This window comes from Centroberyx gerrardi, chromosome 24 (assembly GCF_048128805.1).
Source record: "Centroberyx gerrardi isolate f3 chromosome 24, fCenGer3.hap1.cur.20231027, whole genome shotgun sequence".
NCBI classification, from domain to species: Eukaryota; Metazoa; Chordata; class Actinopteri; order Beryciformes; family Berycidae; genus Centroberyx; species Centroberyx gerrardi.
In genome coordinates, this window is record NC_136020.1 from 21,029,851 (window position 1) to 21,052,375 (window position 22,525).

The 22,525-nt window shown below is 42.5% G+C and overlaps 1 protein-coding gene across 2 annotated transcripts in view; it reads left to right on the plus strand.

Annotated features, from left to right (window-relative positions):
* Positions 1–22,092, plus strand: part of nav3 (neuron navigator 3) — a 232,785-nt gene extending 210,693 nt beyond the window's left edge. For both annotated transcript variants that reach the window (XM_078282062.1, XM_078282063.1), the window contains exons 27-40: positions 2,204–2,227; positions 2,706–2,872; positions 6,425–6,578; positions 8,799–8,985; positions 11,268–11,365; positions 11,483–11,578; positions 12,828–12,996; positions 14,153–14,388; positions 14,802–14,956; positions 15,726–15,797; positions 17,228–17,424; positions 18,512–18,630; positions 19,292–19,495; positions 21,724–22,092. In XM_078282062.1, coding sequence (XP_078138188.1) covers positions 2,204–2,227; positions 2,706–2,872; positions 6,425–6,578; positions 8,799–8,985; positions 11,268–11,365; positions 11,483–11,578; positions 12,828–12,996; positions 14,153–14,388; positions 14,802–14,956; positions 15,726–15,797; positions 17,228–17,424; positions 18,512–18,630; positions 19,292–19,495; positions 21,724–21,843 — 1,998 coding nt within the window. In that variant the 3' untranslated portion in view covers positions 21,844–22,092. The remainder of the gene's footprint in view (positions 1–2,203; positions 2,228–2,705; positions 2,873–6,424; positions 6,579–8,798; positions 8,986–11,267; positions 11,366–11,482; positions 11,579–12,827; positions 12,997–14,152; positions 14,389–14,801; positions 14,957–15,725; positions 15,798–17,227; positions 17,425–18,511; positions 18,631–19,291; positions 19,496–21,723) is intronic.
* The last annotated feature ends 433 nt before the right edge of the window (positions 22,093–22,525 follow it).

A 22,525-nucleotide genomic window follows, 5' to 3' on the forward strand; every position in this document is an offset into this window, starting at 1 on the left:
AAATAAAACCTGAGTGTAAAACGCAGTGAGCAAAGTGCATTGTCAACTTAAGAGCAGTTAATTTAAAAACGTAAAAGCAGTTAATTTAAAACTCAAAAGCAGTTAATTTAAAATTTAAAGCAGTTAATTTAAAACTTTAAAAGCAGTAAAAAAAATCGAAATTCTCACCATCTTTGCTCTCTCTCTCTCTCTCCCCAGTGGACCATCAAATCAAGGCAAGAATGCCAAAAATAAACGTAAATAAACATAATAACTAACTAGTGAAGATAATGCTCATCCACAGTCTTAAACCCTCTCTCCTTCTTCTTCTTCTGCTTCGCTCTCACACGCAGCAGTTCGGTCTCCCCGGCTGAGAAACGGTTATTTGCCTCCTGAACCAGGTTTCAGTCTCTGCTGCACTGCCAGAAGTTTATCAGCCAGTAGAACTCAGTTAGACCCCAAAAAACTCGAACCATGCTCATAAATACAAATCAGTCCCTTATTTAAGCAGCTATTAATTATTCATTTGCATACATTCTGGGTGTGGGTGGAGACGGAGGTTAGTGAGATGAGTGTGCAGAATAGAGATTTAATGAGAAGGTACTTTAGATCAATCCTTAGGTTCAATCCTAATTCTAATTTTAACCCTAAACTCAAATCCTAATCCTATAACATATATATATATGAAGTGAGGAGCAGCCAAAATGACCTCACTTTGCAAAAATGTCCTCTCTCCGAAGGTCTACAACTCAAACTACTTCTCAGCAAGGACAGTAAAACAAGCACACACACACACACACACACACACACACAGCAAGCTCAGTTTCCTCTCCCTCAAGCGACTCTTCATCTTAGAAGGAAAACAAACTCTTCCCTCACTGCAGGCGACATTAAGGCGTTAGATGAACCTGATGACACACGGGAGAAAAATACTGAATTTACCTTTAAAAAGCTTTAGAATCAAGTTGGATGCGTTCATTCCCAAATGTTATATATTCATTTGGGAGAAATTTGGCTTACCTGGAATTCATCAGTCACAAATGATCTGTTCCTCAAAGACATAACTCATAGCTAAAGGTCTTAAAGCTTCACATGGCAAGATTTTTAGGTAAAAATTCATCAGCATAAATCACAAAGCACCCTAAAGCCAAAATGAAATGGTGGGAAATCTTCTTCACAAATCCAAACTTTAAGAGATTATTCTTTATGAGTGAAATCCAAATTGTCTCACTCTCCAGCTTCTTCTCTCTCGTTTCCTTTGGTATAAAGCATCACAGACCAGCTGGTTGGTAAACAGTTTACTGACCTCACTGCACAGGAATTCTGGGTATTGAAGTTTTTCAAACCTCTGGAGCTGCCAAAGTGTGAAGTTGCCAAGTGTAGATTTAAGATGTCTCAGGAGTTTGACAGTACACTGCAAAAACTGACAAACTTGTTAAGGTATTTTATCTTGTATCCAGACTTATCAAGCTTATTCTAGGATTTTTTTTTTTTTTTTTTTTTTTTTTTGCGAAATCATCTCACTGCACTGGCAGAAATTTTACCGGTTTCAACAAATTTGACTTTCTTTCAGGAGAATGTAACTTGTTTCAGGACATTTACTTGGTAAAAGTGAAATTGTACTTGGAGAAAGTTTCTTGTTTCCAGATTTTCTTCATTGTTTTATGATGATTTCTTGGAAGAAGTCATATTGGCATGAATCAAGTGAAATTTACTGAAACCAGCAAGATTATCTGCCAGTGCAGAGAGAGAATTTGACTAAAAATATCATGAAATAAGCTCGATACATCTGGAAACAAGATAAAATCACTTGACAGCTTTCCATTTTTTGCAGTGCAGCTCACAATGTGAAGTTTTTAAAGTTTTGGAGTATATCTCATGTTGGAATTAAATCCTTCTATTTTCTGCTGCCAGCTTGTCGACTTCAAAACAAATAAAAAACTATTAGACACTAACTAGAGACAGAAGGGGCTCCAAATGTCTGTAACCGTGTTGAATTAACAGTTAAATGGATATTTCAGATGCTCTGACTGTGATCATAATAACAATCATCACCATTATCATCATCTTTGTAATGACGATAGCTGTATTTGCAAAGTGCACAATGAAGGCAGACACATTAGCAACGATCAGCCGTGATAGAGCGGAGGTTGTGCTGTAGATGAGTGTGTCAGGTGTGTGTGTGTGTGTGTGGCTTAACGCTGGGTGTGTTCTGCGTCTTCAGGTGGCTGACTCCATCCCGGCTCAGGTCAGTGGCTCCCAGAGTGTCTTCTGTATGTGTGCAGTGGTTATTACTCATCCTCCCCTCCTCCGCTCTTCTTCTCCTTCTTCTTCTTCCTTCCCCCCTCCCCGCTCAGAGCAACCTCTCCCTCCTCTTTCTGGAAGCGTCGGCATGGAAACAGCTCCCTCTCTCCTCCCCTTCCTCCTGCTCCATCTTGACTGCCTGTTTGTCTCTAGTTTTTAGGGCCTTAAAAAGCCTGGTTCCCCCCCTTTCCCACTCTCATTCTCATTTATCTTTACGGTCGCCATAAAAATGGAGACTTCTCCCCCCAGCTGCCTTGCCTTTTTTGCCTTCCTGTTCGTCTAAAACAGACAGTGACGGAGTGACTTCCTGGTCTGGCAGGATGTGATGTCGTAGGAAGGGATGTAGTGTGTATGCGGAGGGAGGGCGGGGCGGGCGGCGATACTGACGTCTTTGCGCGCGTGTGTGTGTGTGTGTGTTGCAGTTACGCAGCTCCTTCAAGCAGGCGTTCAGCAAGAAGAAGACCAAGTCCCAGTCGGCGCACGACGAGATGGAGGAGATGACGGACTCGCTGCCCTCCTCGCCCAAACTGCAGCACGCCAACAGGCAGGGCAGCGTGCCCACACTGCGCTCCTCCCCCTCCACCACAGAGTGAGCCTGCACGCACACACACACACACACACCGCCTCCCACATACACACACAGTATATACACTGGTGCATGCTCACAGGTAGACAACTAGATAGACGGATACATACACTACCAGTCAAAAGTTTGGACACACACATTTTTCTTTATTTTTACAATTTTCCACATTTTAGAATAATAGTAAAGATGTCAAAACTATGAAATAACACAAATGGAATTATGCAGTGACCGTGACAGTGTTAAACAAATCAAAACTATCTTATATTTGGTGATTTTTATGGTGATTTTTTTTCCGTCACTCCCCATCCAACATGTATTTGACGTCACACGTTGCATCAAGAAGAGCAAAGAACAACAAACATGGAGGAGAGCCAGAAAGAGAATAGCGGTGACAGCAGCACCAAAAAAACATGGCAGATACCTGATGACGTCATCATAAAAGCAGTCAGAATATCGTCTGCGCTGTTACTATGACAACCAGTGTCGTAATAATAGCAAACGATTATACTGTCTAAACACACAAATCCGTGGACAATCAGCCGTAAAGATCAGATTTGAAAAACAAATCGGATTTGCCTGCTGTCTGATCATAGTGATAGATACACACACACACTCAAACACACACACACACACACACACACACACACAGTCAGCTGTGGTCATCCTGTCTCTCCAAGTCACTCTCAAGACACTTTTAAGTGAAACATCATCTTTCCACTGTTGCTGTTTGTTTGGTTCCGTCTGAATGTCTCTGCACCTTCACCTCACTTTCCTTTTATTTCTCTTCTTCCGACCTTTCTGTCCGTCCGTCTCTCGACCGTCTCTCTCTCTACCTGCTGTAGAAAATGTGTTTGCGATAGCAAGTCCTCCCCCATTTGGATGCCAAAGAAAAAGCAAAACGGTCATGTGGTCTACAAGCACAGATCTCGGTAACGGGCGGCGTGTGGTGGCATCCGGCATGCTGCCAGGGAGTGTGTGTGTGTGTGTGTGTGTGTGTGTGTGTGTGTGCAGTGGAGTGTGTTTGTGTGACTCTCTCCTGCATCTGTTAATGCCATGAAAACTCGGCATGGTTTGGTTTTCTCCTCTGTTCTCACGAGTGTGTCCGAGGTGACAGATCTCCCTGGCACACAAACAGACCCAGAGCCTCAAAGTGTCCAGTACACCGCTCACAGGAAGTGACAGCAGGCCGAAGAAACACATTAAAGGGTCAAAACTTTTCCCACTCAAGCTGGCACAAAGTCATAACTTTAATAATAATAACCTTATTTATATATAGGCCTAGTGTCTTGCTGCTGTAACAATTTGAATTTCCCTCTGGGATTAATAAAGTTCTTCTTATCTTATATTATCTTATCTTATCTAATATCTTATCTTATCTTATCTTATCTAATATCTTATCTTATCTAATATCTTATCGTATCTTATCTTATTTTTATAGCGCTAAAAACGGTTTACAAAGTGCTTTACAGACCAGCATAAAATCAAACAAGACAATATGGTGGGATTAATAAAGTTCTTCTTATCTTATCTTATCTTATCTTATCTTATTTTATCTAATATCTTATCTTATCTTATCTTATTTTTATAGCGCTAAAAACGGTTTACAAAGTGCTTTACAGACCAGCATAAAATCAAACAAGACAATATAGTGGGATTAATAAAGTTCTTTTTATCTTATCTTATCTTATCTAATATCTTATCTTATCTTATCTTATTTTATCTAATGTCTTATCTTATCTTATCTTATCTTATTTTTATAGCGCTAAAAACTGTTTACAAAGTGCTTTACAGACCAGCATAAAATCAAACAAGACAATATGGTGGGATTAATAAAGTTCTTCTTATCTTATCTTATTTTATCTTATCTTATCTAATATCTTATCTTATCTTATCTTATCTTATCTTATCTTATCTTATCTCATCTTATCTTATTTATATAGAACTTTTCTAAAAACGGTTTACAAAGTGCTTTACAGACCATCATAAAATCAAACAAGACAATATGGTGGGATTAATAAAGTTCTTCTTATCTTATCTTATCTTATCTAATATCTTATCTTATCTTATCTAATATCTTATCTTATCTTATCTTATTTTTATAGCGCTAAAAACTGTTTACAAAGTGCTTTACAAACCAGCATAAAATCAAACAAGACAATATGGTGGGATTAATAAAGTTCTTCTTATCTTATCTTATCTTATCTAATATCTTATCTGATCTAATATCTTATCTTATCTTATCTTATCTTATCTTATCTAATATCTTATCTTATCTAATATCTTATCTTATCTTATCTTATTTTTATAGCGCTAAAAACTGTTTACAAAGTGCTTTACAAACCAGCATAAAATCAAACAAGACAATACGGTCATAATAAAACAACAGTGAATAAAAGCAACGAGAACTGTAAGAACAGTAAAAGAAGAAAACAAAATAAAATCAATAAAATCAAGCAAAAGCAGAGAGAAATGTTTTAAAAGGGGACTTAAAAGACTTGACTGATCTTATAAATAGTGGCGAGTCATTCCTAGTCATGCCCGGTGTCCCTGTGAAACAAGTCAGGAAGTCGGCTGAACACCTTTCCCTTTTCTCTCCGCTGATGCAGCTGTGTATCAGTGACATGTGTTGTGTTCACATCTGCTGAGCCCCGACTCCGTCTTCTGTCTGCCCGGGGCGGAGTGTGACGGGGGGCAGGCGGGACGATGTGTCACGTCTGTTTCACCGGTTTCACATGTCACGGTGAACTGTGGATGACACCAGTCTGACAGGTTCCAGTTGTGTGACGGCTGAGCTGGACGTGACGTTGTAGACGTTCCCTCTAAAACCACACACACAGAAAAAAGTTGCCGCACACTCAAAACTCCGGTGCAGAGAATATTTATTCACCGACATTTTGACAGGCAGTTTTGAGTGTGCGGATGCTTTTTTCTGTGTAGATATACCCTCTACTTCGGAATATAGCATAACATATACAGCTGGGAGGGGATTCTTTATCATCATGATGAATATGAAGATGATGCGATAGATATGAGGCGAAGCAGAGTATCATCAGCAGCACCTGAACCCCTATTTTCACAGTAAAGAACATTATGATATCTTTTATGCATCAGCTACCAACCCATGTGTGCTATTTAGATTTTCATCAAAGTGATAAACAAACAGAAGAATCAAAGACAGCAGAAAAATCACAAACTCGCTCCCTGGTTACCGCAAAAGTCGGCATAGCAGCCTGTAAAGCACGACTAGCAATGCATTATGGGAATTCTTCTCGTCGGATCAGATTGCCTGGCTGAAACTACCTGTTGTGTGATATTTTTTTAAACATCTTGTCATGCCAGATGGAATATATCCCTAAATGGGAAGGATTCGCTGTCCCAAATGTCCCAGCTCCCCTCCCAGTGACTCCCGATGAACTTCAGCTCTCTCTCTTTTCCTTGGAGTGTGTATTTAGTGTGTGTTGTGTCGTGTGTGTGTGTGTGTGTGTGTCTGTATCTGGGCCCTCGGTGACCCCCTCCCCCCCCCCTCACCCCTCCTGTGTGTAACCCCGGTTGCAGGCTGTGCGAGTGCACCGAGGCCGAGGCGGAAATCATCCTGCAGCTGAAGAACGAGCTGAGGGAGAAGGAGCTCAAGCTGACGGACATCCGGCTGGAGGCGCTAAGCTCCGCCCACCACCTGGACCAGATCCGAGAGGCCATGAACCGCATGCAGGTGAGGGTGCGTGGGTGCGGGTTGAGGCGGATTAGATCTAAATAGCTATAGTTTTTGTTTGCCAAACACACAGGATTCTGTCTCTTTCATGAACCCTCGCATACAAGATGGCACCAAAGTATTGATTTCGGTTATATAATCTGTTGATCCCCAAAGGATTCAGTCTCTTGCTCAAGGACACTTCAGCAGGGCGACTGCTTGTTGACATCAGATCCAGTCATCCCATTTCCTTGATCCAACACAGCTAGTCAAACTGAAGTGTTATTTATTCAGTGGACTGCTTTCTTTCTCTTGAGAAAATCAAATCCAAAACAAACCAGCGATTTCACAGAGGCTTCACACACACACAGAGAAATATCCAAAGATTATCTGAAGATTCAGACTGTCAAAAGTCAAAGTGGTGTTTTTTTCCCATGAGGCAGTGTGGCATGAAAGCTGCCAGCTCATGATGCTGTAGCAGAAGTGCACTCTCCACTGGTCAAAAAGCTTTGCAGTGTTCTCGCTGGCCTGTGACAGGGGAACAGATTATACAGTTTCACACTGAAGAATGAACAAGAAAACAGTTTCACACAGTAAGGAACTCTCTCAGGTGTTAAGGCTTTAACACAGAGGTCACCCAGCCATGAGTACTGTCTGGAAAGGTTTGGCAAAGTAGTGGATATACATGAGAATACAAAATAAAACAGGAGAAAACAAGAAAGGTCGCTAACTAGCTTCCTAGTTACCACAAGAGTTAGCATAGCAACCAATTCCAAATTGTTTTTGATCAATCAGATTGCTTAGCTGACACAAACTGTTGAATAGACTTCAAAAATAGGCCATGAATAACAGTTTAAAAAAGCTCTCAAAGAGAACACACACCAGAAAGCTGCAATTAAACCATTTAATGGTCCATGAAGCTGAATAAAAAGGTACAAAGTGCAGTTCTCTTGATGCAAATGAGCTTGTTTCACTCCAGTTTGTTTACTTTCAGTACAATTCAATTCAAAATGTATCCCAAAAGGGGAATTTGATTTGCAGAGCGTTGTTTACAATAGAAACACAAACACATAGCTCAATTTAAAGTACGCCATTAGCGCAAAATACAAAGTTCATAGACAAGTGTAAGATGCTAGATCATTTCATATTCTCAAATTAAACACATGTGCAAAGTATTTATGTATCACCTCAAAGTGTTTCAGGTCAGTGGATCTGTTGGATCTGGACCTGCAGGAGCCCGGTCTCTCTCCTCAGATCTGCGGATCATGTCCGGCTCCTTATCTGAGACTTCAGCACAAAGAGAGCTTTCAAGATCAAAAAGGAGCTTACAGCCCATAAATCCAATAATACTGATTCAAAATAATAACAGTTTTAAGTTTTTGCGGTTTAAGCGGCTTATGGCCCAGTGGAACGGGTTCAGCTTCTAGTGTGCATGGGACGTTTTTAACTTTTTGACCCATTTTTGACTTCATGAATGCAGTTTCTATTTAATTTTGACCAGACCAACCTAGTGTTGTTTGCAGAATGTTGCACTGTCACCAAGAAACCTTTCCTCTACATTAATTGTACTTGGTGAATAAAGATAATAATTTGCTGTTATACAACCATTACACCAAAATCTGTGTTGAGACTTTCTTACAGCGGGGTAAGAATTTAACTGTTATTCAGAGGGCAGTTTTTGCCTCCTTTATCTTATTTTTAGGGACATTTTGAGGCAATTTTATTGAACTGTGACATAATACATTTGCTTTGCATATTGGCAAGTAAACACTCAATCCTCAGTCCATCTGCCACCCCTCGATTGTTGAGATTTTTACCTTCAGGCTGCAGACTCGGTTGTTTTCTGATCAAAATCCCACTCCATATTTATTTATATTTCTCACCCAGGACGCACTGGAAAGATTTCCCCTTGTGGGCCACAGTAGTTGTATTCACACGTGAATATTTTTGGCAAGTCAGTGAAAAAAATGCACACAGGGTAAAAATTTAAGGGCGTTTTTCTGAACTTTCAAGTGCATTTTTGCCTCGAGCCCCTGTTACTTTCTGACCCTGCTGTACAGTAATTCTCATTTACATTCAGAATAGTTGTTTCTGATTGGCTGGTAGGTCCATTATTTTCTTTTACAGTCGTCAAAAGGAAAGAATCCCTCATGACTTATTTTCATGATAAAGACTTCACAGAGTTCTCCTCCTCCTTTGAAACCGCTCAGTATGACTCTTCCCTCTCTTGCCACTCGACAGAACGAGATCGAGACGCTGAAGGCGGAGAACGACCGGCTCAAGTCCAGCGGCAACGCCACGCCGACCGCCACGCCCGTCAAGACGGCCCGGCCGCCCTCCGAGACCTCCAGCACGTCCTCGTCCTCCTCGCGTCAGTCCCTGGGGCTGTCGCTCAACAACCTCAACATCACTGACACCATCATGTCAGGTCAGTGAAGCGTCAGCGGCGGCGTCAGTGGCGTCCGGGTAGATCAGTGTTAGCAGCCGACAGTGTGTTCTGAGCAATAAGACACTAACTGAGTAGTGGTGAGCAAAATGGACTTCTTGACTAGTATTGTTGGTACAGTAGTGGGTACATTTAATAGCATTTATGGGTATAATTTCTTTGACATGAAATCTACACTTTAAAACAAAGGAGTAGTAAAAAAGCAGTGGTGGAAAAAGTCCTCAAATACCATAAGTCCTGCATTTAAAAGTTTACTGCAGTAAATGTATAGAAGTATTAGCAGTAAAATGTAGTGAAGTGTCAAAAGTAAAAGTCCTCATTCTTTCAAGAGTGTTAAATTATTGAAGCGTTAACCTGTAAGAAGTATTTTAATGTTGTCGGTCTAACTGCTTCATATACTGTTGGGGAGTTTAAACTCTAACAATGCAACATATTTTATGAGCTTATCGTATGTTTTGCGTGTAAAACCTTATTCTGCAAAGTAACTAGTAACTCCAGCCGGCAGATAAAAAAAGAAAAAGAACAAGATTTCCCTCTGAGATGTAGTGGAGGAAAAGTAGAAAGTATCACAGAATGGAAATACCAGTACCTCAAAATTGTATTTAAGTACAGTACTTGAGTAAATGCACTTAGTTACTTTCCACCTCTGTAAAAAAGTAGTTTCTGCTGATTGTCAGTGTTATTTCCCTGGTCTTCTCTCTCATGTCTGAGCTGGAGGTTAATGGAGGCCTGCATGTCGGAGGAGTAACAACAGAAGGAACAATTACACTGTTAATGCTTCACCTTTTGCTGTAACACCTCCAACATGGCAGCGTCTCCCTTGTAACCATTGGTTACGTGAGTGATAATGTATATTATCACAAAATAATCTCAGATGGGGTGAATCAAGATGCTAAGACTTTTAAAGAGGCTTATTTTCCAATAATGACTGGCTCCCACTACACTATACTGCTTATTACACAGCTACTTATCGAAGGTATTAATCATTTGACACAAAATATTATTTTATGACAATCTACAGTGATTTCCAAACTTCCACATAAAATAGTTCAGCAGGACTGTAACCATAGCAACATAAACAAATCTGGTTGCCTCTCAGCTTTTAACCAGTATTCAAAAGTTTTGTGCTTTCCCTATAAATTAAAAGTAATCTTGAAAAATGATCCATGTTTGTCTGCATCGGACTTGTTGAGTGATATGATTAGATTATTCAGACATAACAGACCTCAGAATGCCTTCACTGGCCAATCAGAATTGAGTATTCAACAAAGCCGGGTAACACTAGAAAAAAAATTGTGACAGGCTTCTATTGTTTTCAGTCGTTTTTTAGAAGGACAAATTGGTCCTGATGTGTTCCAGCTGTTGGCAGGTGGAGCCGACCAGTGAGAATTAAACCTGAACCGCAGCGTTGTAAAGAGCCACGCTCTGCTGGTTGCTGGAGCTGCAGAACAGTTTATTTAGTTTACGGTCCGCAGCGAATCAGAGGACCGACGTGTTTTTTTTCTCTGGCATCAAGCTGGATTAGCTCTCTCCATCCTCGCCACAGCAAATGTGAGAGAATTGTGTTTGTGGAGAGAAATGATCCAGAAGAGCTTCATGAAATGATGGAATAGCTTCTCTCCCTACTGCGACACACAGCAGCGGCCTGTTACACACACACACACGCATGAACACACACACATGAACCCACAGAATCTCTCTCCGGGCCGGCTCTGTTTGAGAAGGGGAAGAGTTTGGCCCTCTCGCTTGTCCTGTAATTAACATAGAAAGCGCAGCTCTCTCTGAGGACCCGGGCCCTCGTTAATTGATGGAGGGATGAGTCGAGAGCGGCGGCGCGTGGGAAGACGAGTGGGCCGGCGGGCCGTTATCACGCCAACACAGAGCCCGCGGCGCAGGGAGGCCTGCCGAATACAAAGTACCCCCTTCCCCACTGCCAAAACCCAGTCTGGGAAGAAGAAGAAGAAGAAGAAGAAGAAGAAGAAGAAGAAGAAGAAGAAGAAGAAGAAGAAGAGGCGAGACTCGGGGTGGGGGAGCGAGGGAAGGCGGAGGGGCAGGCGGGAGCTGGTGGTGGCTGGGCGGGGTCTTTGACGTCAGAGGCTAAAAACCCGGCAGTGTACTTGGGTTTATTTACACTCCATGCTAATGGGAGCCAGTGAAGATTAAAGAGCTAACTGTAACCCAGGGAAACTGGAAACAACAGTGAGAAAAACAACAACAACAGATCGGTGACAGAGGGTTTGCTGACGGGAGGTTTGTGTTTTCAGATATTCTGCTGGACGACAGCTACGAGGGAAATCTGCGCAAAGAGGGGCGGAGCGTGCGGATCGTCGTCACCATCAACAGCGGCTCAAATAAGACCAAGGTAAACGGATAAGTGGAGGTGGGAGGACAGATAAACAACAGTAAAGTAAATCCACTCTTGTTATTTAATGTATTCTGACTTTATTCTCCTCTTTTGATTAATCTGACATTTCTTCAGGGGAAACACATCCACGAATACCTGATTGGCTCCATAGGTGTGAGTGGGAAAACCAAGTGGGACGTCCTGGACGGAGTCATCCGACGCCTCTTCAAGGTAAACTTACCATCATGTATCTCACTGCTGCAATTAAATAATTTAGGCACATAACCTAAATCTGTCATGGTGATTGGATGCTGTAAGTAAGGACATCAGCACCCAAAATGGTGTGTAGTGTATTTGCGTTTTATTAAAGTGAAGAATAAAAGAACCAGACACTCATTAACGATGTAGCGTCTTGTGCATCATAAGAATTTAATATTCTGCACTGATGGACTTTTTATTTCGCCGTTTCAAGCTGCTGTTCCCTCTCTGGTCTTATCAGCTGATGTTCGTCTGTATGGTTTATGATTTGGTGATTTGTGTTTTCATTTCAAATCCTGCCTGTAATCTAAATTTCCTTTTACGGGACAATAGTTTTGATTTACGGTGATTTATATTTCCGTGTGTCACTTTGCTGATGAGCACGGTTGTGTTTTGAGAAGAAACAAATGTCAAAAAGAGGAGAGGAACACATGCACTGTCAGTAGAGTGTCAGAAGACATCACAAGGCTTCTGATGCACAAATTCAGTGGAATTAAATACCTTGAGTGCCAAAGAAAGAAGAAGAAAAAAGATGCAAGAACAGAAATGCTTCAGTTGACAGCATCATCAGTTGGTTTGCTGATAGGCGTACATTTTCCAAAAGCTACAGTTATGTCTAAGTTAGCTAGATATAATGATCACAATCATTAATCAGGATCATAAATCTCTTGTGGAACAAAATGATTTAACTGTTACTGTTACTGTACTGTCTTCACTGTAACATGTTGTTCCCTACAAATGATATAGGCAAAGCAGTTATGGCCTTGCAAAGTTTGAAATTTGGATTTGTAATTAATTAATTAATTACAATTGTAGCGCCCCCATCAGATCGATCAGTGTAATTTTTCAAATGTCAGGACAATTATTTGTTTCTCCAAGTCTTGTCAAAATGGGACCAGTGGTCTGAGATATCCCATTTGAGTTAAACATTTTGACCTTTAATTATAGCTCCCTCATTAGGCCAATCAGGGTCATTTTCTAAACACTGCAACACGGTGCAGCAATGTTTCATCCCTCCATGTTTCATAAAAATCAGACCAGTGCTGTCTGACATCATCTGTGATGTGTTCAATGGGTATAAACCAATTTCAGCACAGCTACAGTGGAGTTTGATAGCTGATTTCATCACATGGGAGAAAACAACATTTTCCAAAATCGTAAAAAATAAGTATATGCGATTAATTGTGCATTAATTCCCCCCTCCCCCCCCCTCCCCGGTCAGGAGTACGTGTTCCGGGTGGACCCCCTGACCAGCCTGGGTCTGAACTCGGACAGCATCGTGTGCTACAGGATGGGCGAGGTGGTGCGCGCCCACGCCTCCGAAGTGCCTGAGCTGCTGCCCTGCGGCTACCTGGTGGGAGACAACAACGTCATCAAAGTCAACCTCAAAGGTACAAACTGACTCAGATGTTAGAGGAAAGACCAGCTGTTTAGGACTAGAGAAATGTCTGGTTGTTAAGGATGTAAGCTGGAATGTATTCAACTGTCTAATTTACATATTTTCACATTTGAACGTCAATGTTTACAAGAGTTTTACAGCCTTGAAATGAGTCTCAAGCTCATGTTCAGCTGCTTCATACTGTAAGTCCTTGGGGCAAAAGCTCAAATAATACATTTCACAGTTTAATAAAATATCCTTCCTTCTTTTGCTCATTCTTCCTTCCTTTTTCTTCTCTCCTTCCTTCCTTCCTTCCTGCCTTCAATCATTCCCTCCTTTTTCCCCTCCTTTCTTCCTCTTTCCTCCATCCATCCTCTTCCCTTCCTTGCTTCCTTTCCTCCCTTCTTCCTTGTTTTCCTTCCTTTCTTTCTTCCTTTCCTCTTCCTTTCCTTCTTTCCTTCCCTTCTTACTTTCTTCCCTTTGTCTCCCCCTCCTTCCTTACATCCTTCCTTACATCCCCCATCCTCTCCCCATTCCATCCCCCATTCCTTCCTTCATTTCCTCCCTTTCCTCCCTCACCTCTTTCCCTCCTTCCTTCCCTTCGTCCTTATTTTGTTTCCTCTTTCCTTCATTTCCTCCTACCTTCCTTCCTCCTATTCTCCACTTCTTCCTCTTTCCCTCTTTCCTTCTTCCCTTCCTTACCTCATTCCTTTCTTTTTCCTCTTCCTTCCTACCTTCCAAACTTCCGTCATCGCCTTCTCCCTTCCTTCCCTTCCTTCCTCCCCCCTCCCTCCCTCCCTCTCTCCCTCCCCTCCTCCCTTCCCTCTTTCCTCCCTCTCCCTTCCTCCTCTTTCCCTCTTTCCTTCTTCCCTTCCTTACCTCATTCCTTCTTTCTTTTTCCTCTTCCTTCCTACCTTCCAAACTTCCGTCATCGCCTTCTCCCTTCCTTCCTTCCTTCCCTCTTTCTCTCCTTCCCTCCTCCCTCCCTCCCTACTTCTCTCCTTCCTCCCTCCCTCCTTCCCTCTTTCCTCACTTCCTCCCTTCCTTCCTCCCCCCTCCCTCCCTCCCTCCTTCCCTCCCCTCCTCCCTTCCCTCTTTCCTCCCTCTCGCTTCCTGCACTTCTTTCCCTCCTCCCTCCCCCCCTCCCCTCCTCCCTCCCCTCCTCCCAGGTGTGAAGGAGAACAGTATAGACGGCCTGGTGTTTGACACTCTCATCCCGAAGCCGATCATCCAGCGGTACCTCAACCTGCTGATGGAGCACCGCCGCATCATCCTGTCGGGACCCAGCGGCACCGGCAAGTCCTTCCTGGCCGCCAAGCTGGCCGAGTACATCGTGTCCAAAACGGGCCGCGAGGTGACCGAGCGCAACGTGGCGAGCTTCAACGTGGACCAGAAGTCCAGCAAGGTGGGAGGAGCTGGAAGTCGGGCCGTGCCAAAAAAATCAGTGATGCTGTGATCTGTTGCTCCGGTAGAGGAGACCGGAGAATTGTGTTTTTTTTCTCTCTCCATTCACTGCTATTGTCTGGAGGAACATACAGTCAGAGACATCATTTTGAAGTCCCTGTGATTAAAATGTTGATATAATTTAATTTTAATTGTATTTAATTAATTTGTTTCATTACTTTGGAATGACAGAACAGTTAATGAAGAGAGTGCCTTCTCTAGATCTTTAGATTTTCACCTAATTTAACGGGTGAAATTCTAATTTTACCTAATTTAACCTTTGTGTTTTGACTGGGACGTTCAACATGAGACTCTTTGCTTCCTCATGTGTATTTTACATATCATAAACCCTGTACTGTACGTTTCCTCGCCCAGGACCTGCGTCAGTACCTGTCCAGCCTGGCGGAGCAGTGTAACTCAGAGGAGACGGAGACGGAGCTTCCCACCGTCGTCATCCTGGACAACCTGCACCACATCGGCTCCCTCAGCGACATATTCAACGGCTTCCTCAACTGCAAGTACCACAAATGGTGAGTCAGACACAGACTCTTGGTGATCCAGCCTAGTTCTGGTAGCTCTCTCCCGGGAAAAATGTGTTTTATGTTTCCTGGTTTGTTTGGAATCAACAGAAGAAGAAGAACTGGGTAGTTAGCATGAGCAGTGATAGCCACCATGGCTGAGCAGACAAAGAAAAGAGAAACTCAAACTGCATCGACAGGAAAATCCAAGCTCCGCCCACACTGTTTGATTGACAGGTGATCTGTGGGAAGTGCAGTGCAGAAACACCACAGCGATGAGGCTGAGCAACAAAGATGGAGACTAAATTAAAAAAACGAGGATCTTGCAGATTCCCACTTTAACCTTTATTTATACAGGGAACGTTGACGAAGAATGCATTCTCTTTTTTTAAAGCGGTTATGAGTTAAGTGCCTTGCTCAAGGGTCCGTCGACAGAAGTTGTTGAGAAAAGGGAGACATTTTACCCTCAGGAACTATTTCCATGTCTCCACAATGCTCAGGACTTATTTCATGCTTTTCCATCCAGCTAAGGACAATTAATTAATATGTGAATGAGTGAATGAGTGAATGAATGGATTAATTAATATTCTATTTTTGTGTCTGGTCCCTTTGACCCATCTCTCAAGGGATTATCCAGATACTAAATTTGACATTGCGGTTAGCATGCATTTGCCAGTATACACCAAAAACAAATAATTCTCTTTACACTGTAAAGTATAGTCAGTTAGTGGGACGTCCCTGGTTTGACTTCCTGCGTCTTGCTGTCTTTGTCTCCATCCAGCCCATATGTTATTGGAACCATGAACCAGGGAGTTTCCTCCTCTCCGAACCTTGAGCTACACCACAACTTCAGGTTTGTGACAGACAGATGCTACACTTACCCTGAATGTTATTAATTATTGTATTATTGATTAATTCTGTCATTTATTCCTGATATTGTTGGTATCCTTATACAGTAGCTGTATTGTAAAGAAGTGATTATAAAACATGTAGAAAACGATCACTTGTAGTTTCCTCTCCTTTGCAGCATCTCACCTCTCATGTAATATATTTGATTTCAGTTCCTCATTGTTGCCGCGCATCTCGCAGATCAAAATTTAGCAGCATTTTTCCCCTAGAGAGCGTTATAATTACTTCACTTGGGTAATTAGCTTTGTTAAATGAACACGAATGGATTATAACACGCTCTCAGTGAGGGTAATTTCTGCCTGGCGTGTTTGACTGGCTGATGATTCGACAAATAGGCAGACGTCAGGGAAAACTTACCATGAGCCAGGCGAGGAATTTGAAATTAATTTTGCCTGACGTGAATTTAATATGAATCTATTGTAAAAGAAAAGAAGTCCCAAAACCTTCGTAATGAGGGACAGCACATGACACACAGCATCTAATATGAGCTTCTTTTGATGAAAGAGGCGACATACATACTTAAAGGAATATTCCACTTAGTTTTAACATGGGGGTTATTCAGCACTTGACCACCATGAAAACCAGAATATAAACTACTCACCAAGACCAGATGCAGCTGGACGAGTCTGTAGCGTTCAGATTTTTACCTCCCATTCGAATTTGAATTTGAATGAGGCCACGAAAATAGCCTTAAAATTCAACAACAGATCCTGCTTTTAAGACAACAAAGTCCTGGGTCCGTCCTCATTTTGCATTTCTATTCTTTGTTTACACTAAAATTAGTATTTAAAAATAAAAGTAGACCCGGTCTCCCAAACAGGAACTATCTCTCCTAAATGGTATCCCTCCTCTATGTTCTCAGACGTTGGACCAATCATATTCTTACTAGTGCATGTGCCATTGCGCATTGATCCCATTGGTTCAAATTCATCTCTGTAGCAGCGTAAACAAACTAACCACTTTCTGTTAGTCCGTCCATCAATAAAAATGCTATTTGGCAAAATTATGTTCTAAAACGTTGGATCCACAGTCAGTTGAAAATCACAGTAGTGGGATCTGTTGTTGAAGTTTCCAGGCTATTTTTGTGGCCTCATTCAAATGAATGGAAAGTAAAAATTGGAACATATCCAATCTTGGTGAGTAGATTATATTCTGGTTTTCATGGCGGTCAAGACCCAAACTAAGTAGAATATCGCTTTAATGAGCTCCTCCGCTTTCCTCTTGTTCAAAATAACAATGACATAATAAAAAAACACGGACTTCCCATGAAGGAATAGAATAGAAAAACACCTCAGATGTGACACCGGTTGTTGATGTGTGTGTCACCCAACCGCGAGAGAGAAACACCACCGCTGTCCCTCCTCCCTGCTGCAGGTGGGTGCTGTGCGCCAACCACACCGAGCCGGTCAAAGGCTTCCTGGGCCGCTTCCTGCGGCGGAAGCTGATCGAGACGGAGATCGATAAGAACATGCGCAGCAACGACCTCATCAAGATCATCGACTGGATCCCCAAGACCTGGCAGCACCTCAACGGCTTCCTGGAGGCCCACAGCTCCTCCGACGTCACCATCGGTAAGGCTCGGCTCCACACACACACACACACACACACACACACATACACACACACTGGGGTTAGACCAATATAACGGTTTGCTAATATTTGCCTTTCAACAAAAATCAGATATTGGCCAATGAATTTTGTTCACTGCTGATATGATGGAGATGAGGATGTGAGTTCAGCAGTGTCAGTCTGTAAAACCTGCAGTGAATCCTTCCTCAATCTGCCTTAAGGAGCTGTTAACACTAAAAGAATTTCATCACTCTCACTTTCAGTGGAGAGTTTTAGTGTCCCATGATGGTCTGAATGCTGTTTCAGAGGCTTTTCCACCCTGACAAGATGAAACACTGAATCCTTGTGATTTTTAAAAAAGTTTTTTGGCATGAAAAAGATCAAAATTACATGTACAGAATATCAGCAGCTTCAATCCAAAAATGACAAAATATTGCTATCAGCCCATATCGGTCTAACCCTAATGCTTATAAGTCATTCATATGTTCACCGGCATGCATCCACAACATACACAAACACACAAACATACACACACACACGCATGCATGCATTTAGACTATCCTGGAGGGAGGGAAGGAGGGGGAGGATGGATGGAAGAAGGGAGGAAAGAGGGAAGGAAGGAGGGAAGAAAAGAGAGGAGAATGGAGGGAGCAAGGGAAGGAAAGAGGGGAAAAGGGGGGAGTGATTGAAGCAGAGAAGGAAGGAAAGAAGGAAGGAAGAAAGGAAGAACAGAGGAAATGAAGAAAGGAAGGAAGGTAAGAAGGAAGGATAGAAAGGAAGGAAGCAGGAAACAAAAGGAAGGAGGGAAGGTAGTAAGCAGGGAAGAAAGAAAGGGAGAAGGGTGGATGGAGGAAAGTGTGCACCATATCCTCACACATGCACACACAACGATTTGAACGATTTGTTTCATTGTTCCTGAATACAAAGATGCAATATGACAATTTTGAATCTTTGACTTTCACCAAACAAACCTTGAATTTCATTGAGAAGTCCTCCTTCGTATGGGAACATGTTCTATGCTTCTACTGGATTCTTCTGTCTTTCCTTCCTCCATCCACCAAACCCTCATGATCTCTTTTGTCCCCGCAGGCCCCCGTCTCTTCCTGTCCTGTCCCATGGACGCCGAAGGCTCGAGGGTTTGGTTCACCGACCTGTGGAACTACTCGCTGGTGCCCTACCTGCTGGAGGCCGTCAGGGAGGGGCTGCAGGTGGGTGCAGGGGTCAGAGGTCACTGACCGGGAAGTGTAACTGCAGAATAAAACAAGGCATCACACCGCTTGACGTCAGCAACAATTGAATCACTACCACTAGGGCTGCACAGTTAAATGGAAAAATGATTAAAATCACAATATTGACTGTTGCAGTTTCCAAAAAACATGAAGCTGTAATTTCTTCTCGGGAGGAAATGTGTTTCTAACAAACTCCTAAATGCTGTGCAGAACCCCTGACTAACAAATCATGTTCCATAGAGACAGAAAGGAAATATTATGACCACAAATGTGTCCTTGTGGCTTAAAAAAAATCCAAGTCCAGGCTCTCATGTAGGTTTGAAAGTTAAAAAGCCTTTAATTGGAGATTGCTAAGAAATATGTAATACCTACATGAATTGACCTATGCTTTCATCAGGGTGTTGTTCCATGTTCCATGCTGGAGAAAAAAATATTAATTTTATTCAAACTAAACTTGTCATAAGCTTTAGCATCTCATCTTCTAGCCTCCCCAATTTTCAGCATTTTAAAAAAAAAGCACTATGATACAAAAAGAAAACACAAAACCTCACTCCTATAGGTTCCTCATGTCGATGTGTTTTACCAAAGTCAGTCCCCCCCCCTCATCCACACCTCGTCTCTCCTGTTTGTCGACCCACAGCTGTACGGCAAGCGGGCGGCGTGGGAGGACCCGTCCAAGTGGGTGAACGACACGTATCCGTGGAGCGCCGCCTCGCTGCAGCAGGACGGCCAGTCGCTGCTACAGCTGCGGCCCGAGGACGTGGGATACGACGGGTACAGCTCGTCCAAGGAGGGAGCCTCGTCCAAACAAGTGTCCCAGAGCGACACGGAGGGAGACCCGCTGGTGAGGAACAATACAAGTCGTTATTCCATTAAAGAATAAAATGAACTATACTACACTGGGGAGTTTAGTGTAGTATAGTTCAGGTTAGTTCACTTTTGTTTAGTTTAGTTGTTTAGGCAGCTTCAAATGGCAGCGAGGTAATTGTTTTGAAAATATGAACTTAAATAATCCGAAATCCTCCTACTCTTGACTGTAGCGCTGTTTGGATGTGATGCGTTTTTCTCGCAATGAATCTTGGGGCTTTCCATTCATTCTTATCAGTCAAGTCTCCATCTCTTGCATCCTCAGTTGCCAAGTAAACTTTATCTGTCCTCCGTCTTTGCGTTCTTTTGTTTTGGAACTTCAGCCATTAGATAAACGCATCAAAGAAGATACAACACAAACACACAAGAGTACATTTTGAGAAAGTGGTTTTGATTTGGGCGAACAGGGCGAATCTACGGCAGATGGGACGCTCTTCTTTGTTGCAGCACCACTTCGTGAATCAGGCTGAAAACAGCGATGTATTATTACTGCAAAATCCTGCCCAGTGCAGCTTTAATTTTCATTTAGTTTATTTGTACAGCGATAATACATAGAGGCGATAAGTGATAAGAAAATACCCTAATAAAATGCAATGATTAAAAAACGCAGGCAGAAGACATGCTAATTTGTGTAGGTGAGATTCTAAAAGCATTTCACATCAACACAAACAAAAGAAAGAAAGAAAGAAACAGCGACAACTGTTCAAGATGACAAGCAGAGACACAACAGGATTGGAAGACAGACACAACATGGAGGAAAACAAATTGAGAAAAAGATCTGTAAAATGACCAGGGAAATAAAAGTAAATTAAAATGTCCCTAATGCAGGAAATGAAACAGTAGGGAGCGTGGTGATGAGTGTGTGTGTGTGTGTGTGTGTGTGTGTGTGTGTGTGTTAGCGTGTGCGCTCATGCAGAAGGATACATACAGAGAAGAAACAGAAACAGAAAACAACACGCTAGGAAGGTAAACACACTCCCATCCAAACCAAATGTTTCCAGATCGTCATTAAATCAAACCTAAACACCACAAACATGATGCAGATTCACAGCAAAGTCACTCAGCACATCCAAGGTTGTTGCCCGTTTCCATAGAAACCGGGAAGACGAGTGTAACCTTGTGTTTTGCAAAGTGAAGAACGAATAAAGAAAGCTAGTAAAGTAGCTAGTGGTAGTAGACTCCTGCATGCAACCGTACGACACACACACACACACACATACACACACACACTTGGTAAATCTAAGCCACTCGTTTTTTGGATGACTACCCTTTAATTCCTCTTGGGCTGCAATAACCCAGAGAATGGAAATGAATTCTCTCTCTCTCTCTCTCTCTCTCTCTCTCCTCCCAGAGTTAATCTTCCAGTGTGTGTGTGTGTGTGTGTGTAGGTGTGTGTGTGTGTGCGTCCAGGCGTGACCAGTTAGAGCCTCATAGGTGTGCCAAAGCTCATTTTAGGAACACTTTAAAGCAATGTGCCAGATGCAGCACTTGTGCATTATTTAGACCATTAGCTCCATTGCAGGGATGAGAAGAGTTCTGCTGCAGTTTTATTGCGGGGGGAGAGTGATTTACCGAGTGATTCCAGGTATTCAAAATGCTTTTTATCACATGTAGTATATAAAAAAACAAAGTTTGTGAGGGTCATTGGACTTTGCAATGTGTTTGTTTTGTTTTTTGAAGGACCGCATGACGCAATGTGAGTCTCAGTCCTCTCGCGGTTTGTTAGGTGTGAGAATGTAATCAAACCAACAGCAGGGAATGACCCCAAAACGCAAGGGATTATGGGTATAAGGAGACGGTTGTTGACACCTGATAGCCAGCGGTTCCTCATGTTTGGAAAGCCGAGCAGAACAAACTGCAGTCTGGACTGATGCTCATATTCAGCTATTTCTTCACGAGTTCAGACAAGTCCAACATGTTTAGCTAAAGTTAAAGAGACTGGAATCAGATTTGTCTTACTTGTGACTTTTATTTACAATCCCTGGTTCACTACAAAACTGCAACAAAGTCAACTTTTCCACTCTGGTTCAGACCAAAAGAAAATGATCTGTAGGTGTGATCTGCCCCATCACTGTGCATGCATTACCTGCTGTTTCCAAGCTGTTTCCAAGCTGTTTCCAAGCTGTTTTATGTACCTTATGTTTTCCACCTATAGAGTCTCTGTTATTAAGGTGTGTGTGTGTGTGTGTGTGTGTGTTCTTGCAGATGAACATGCTGCTGCGGCTGCAGGAGGCGGCCAACTACTCCAGCACACAGAGCTGCGACAGCGACAGCACCAGTCACCATGACGACCAGCTGGACTCCTCGCTGGAGTCGGCACTATGAGACCAGGAGACACCGGAGACCCTGGAACCTTGGAACCCTGGAGTCCTGGAACCTTGGAACCTTGGAACCCTGGAACCTTGGAACCCTGGATCCTCGGAACTTCGGAACCTTGGTTGCTACCAGACACCCTAACAATGCACAGATATATGATAAGATATATGATATATGAAGAGTTTTAGTATCAGAAATGGCATATCCACCGTTTGTAAAATAATAAAATCTACTCTTACGAAATGATGGATAGCACAAGATTAAGTAAGGGATAATGCCCGACGAGGTGTCCATTATCAGGAATTAATGGATGACGGGGAGGCTGCCTCCGCGGAGTCCATTAATTCCTGATTATGGACACCTCGAAGGGCATTGTCCCGCTTATACCATGGTCACTTGCCAAAGAAAAAAAAATGAAGACCATTAATTTATATTTTCATGCATTTTGTAATCAAAATCTAAAGTTTTTCACAAGCCATAACTCAGTTTCCCTGGGAACACCTGAGGGTTTGACTAATACCTGGAACAATCATTGCCATCCCATAAGGTTCTTATGCAATGGAAACGTTGTTCACTACTCCAGTAAATAGGACGAACCTTAGATACGACTTGGCAACGGGAGATATTTCTAGTCCGCTCAGCTCATAGAACCCTTTGGCTCAGCTATGAGCCAGAAAGCTAACGTTATGCT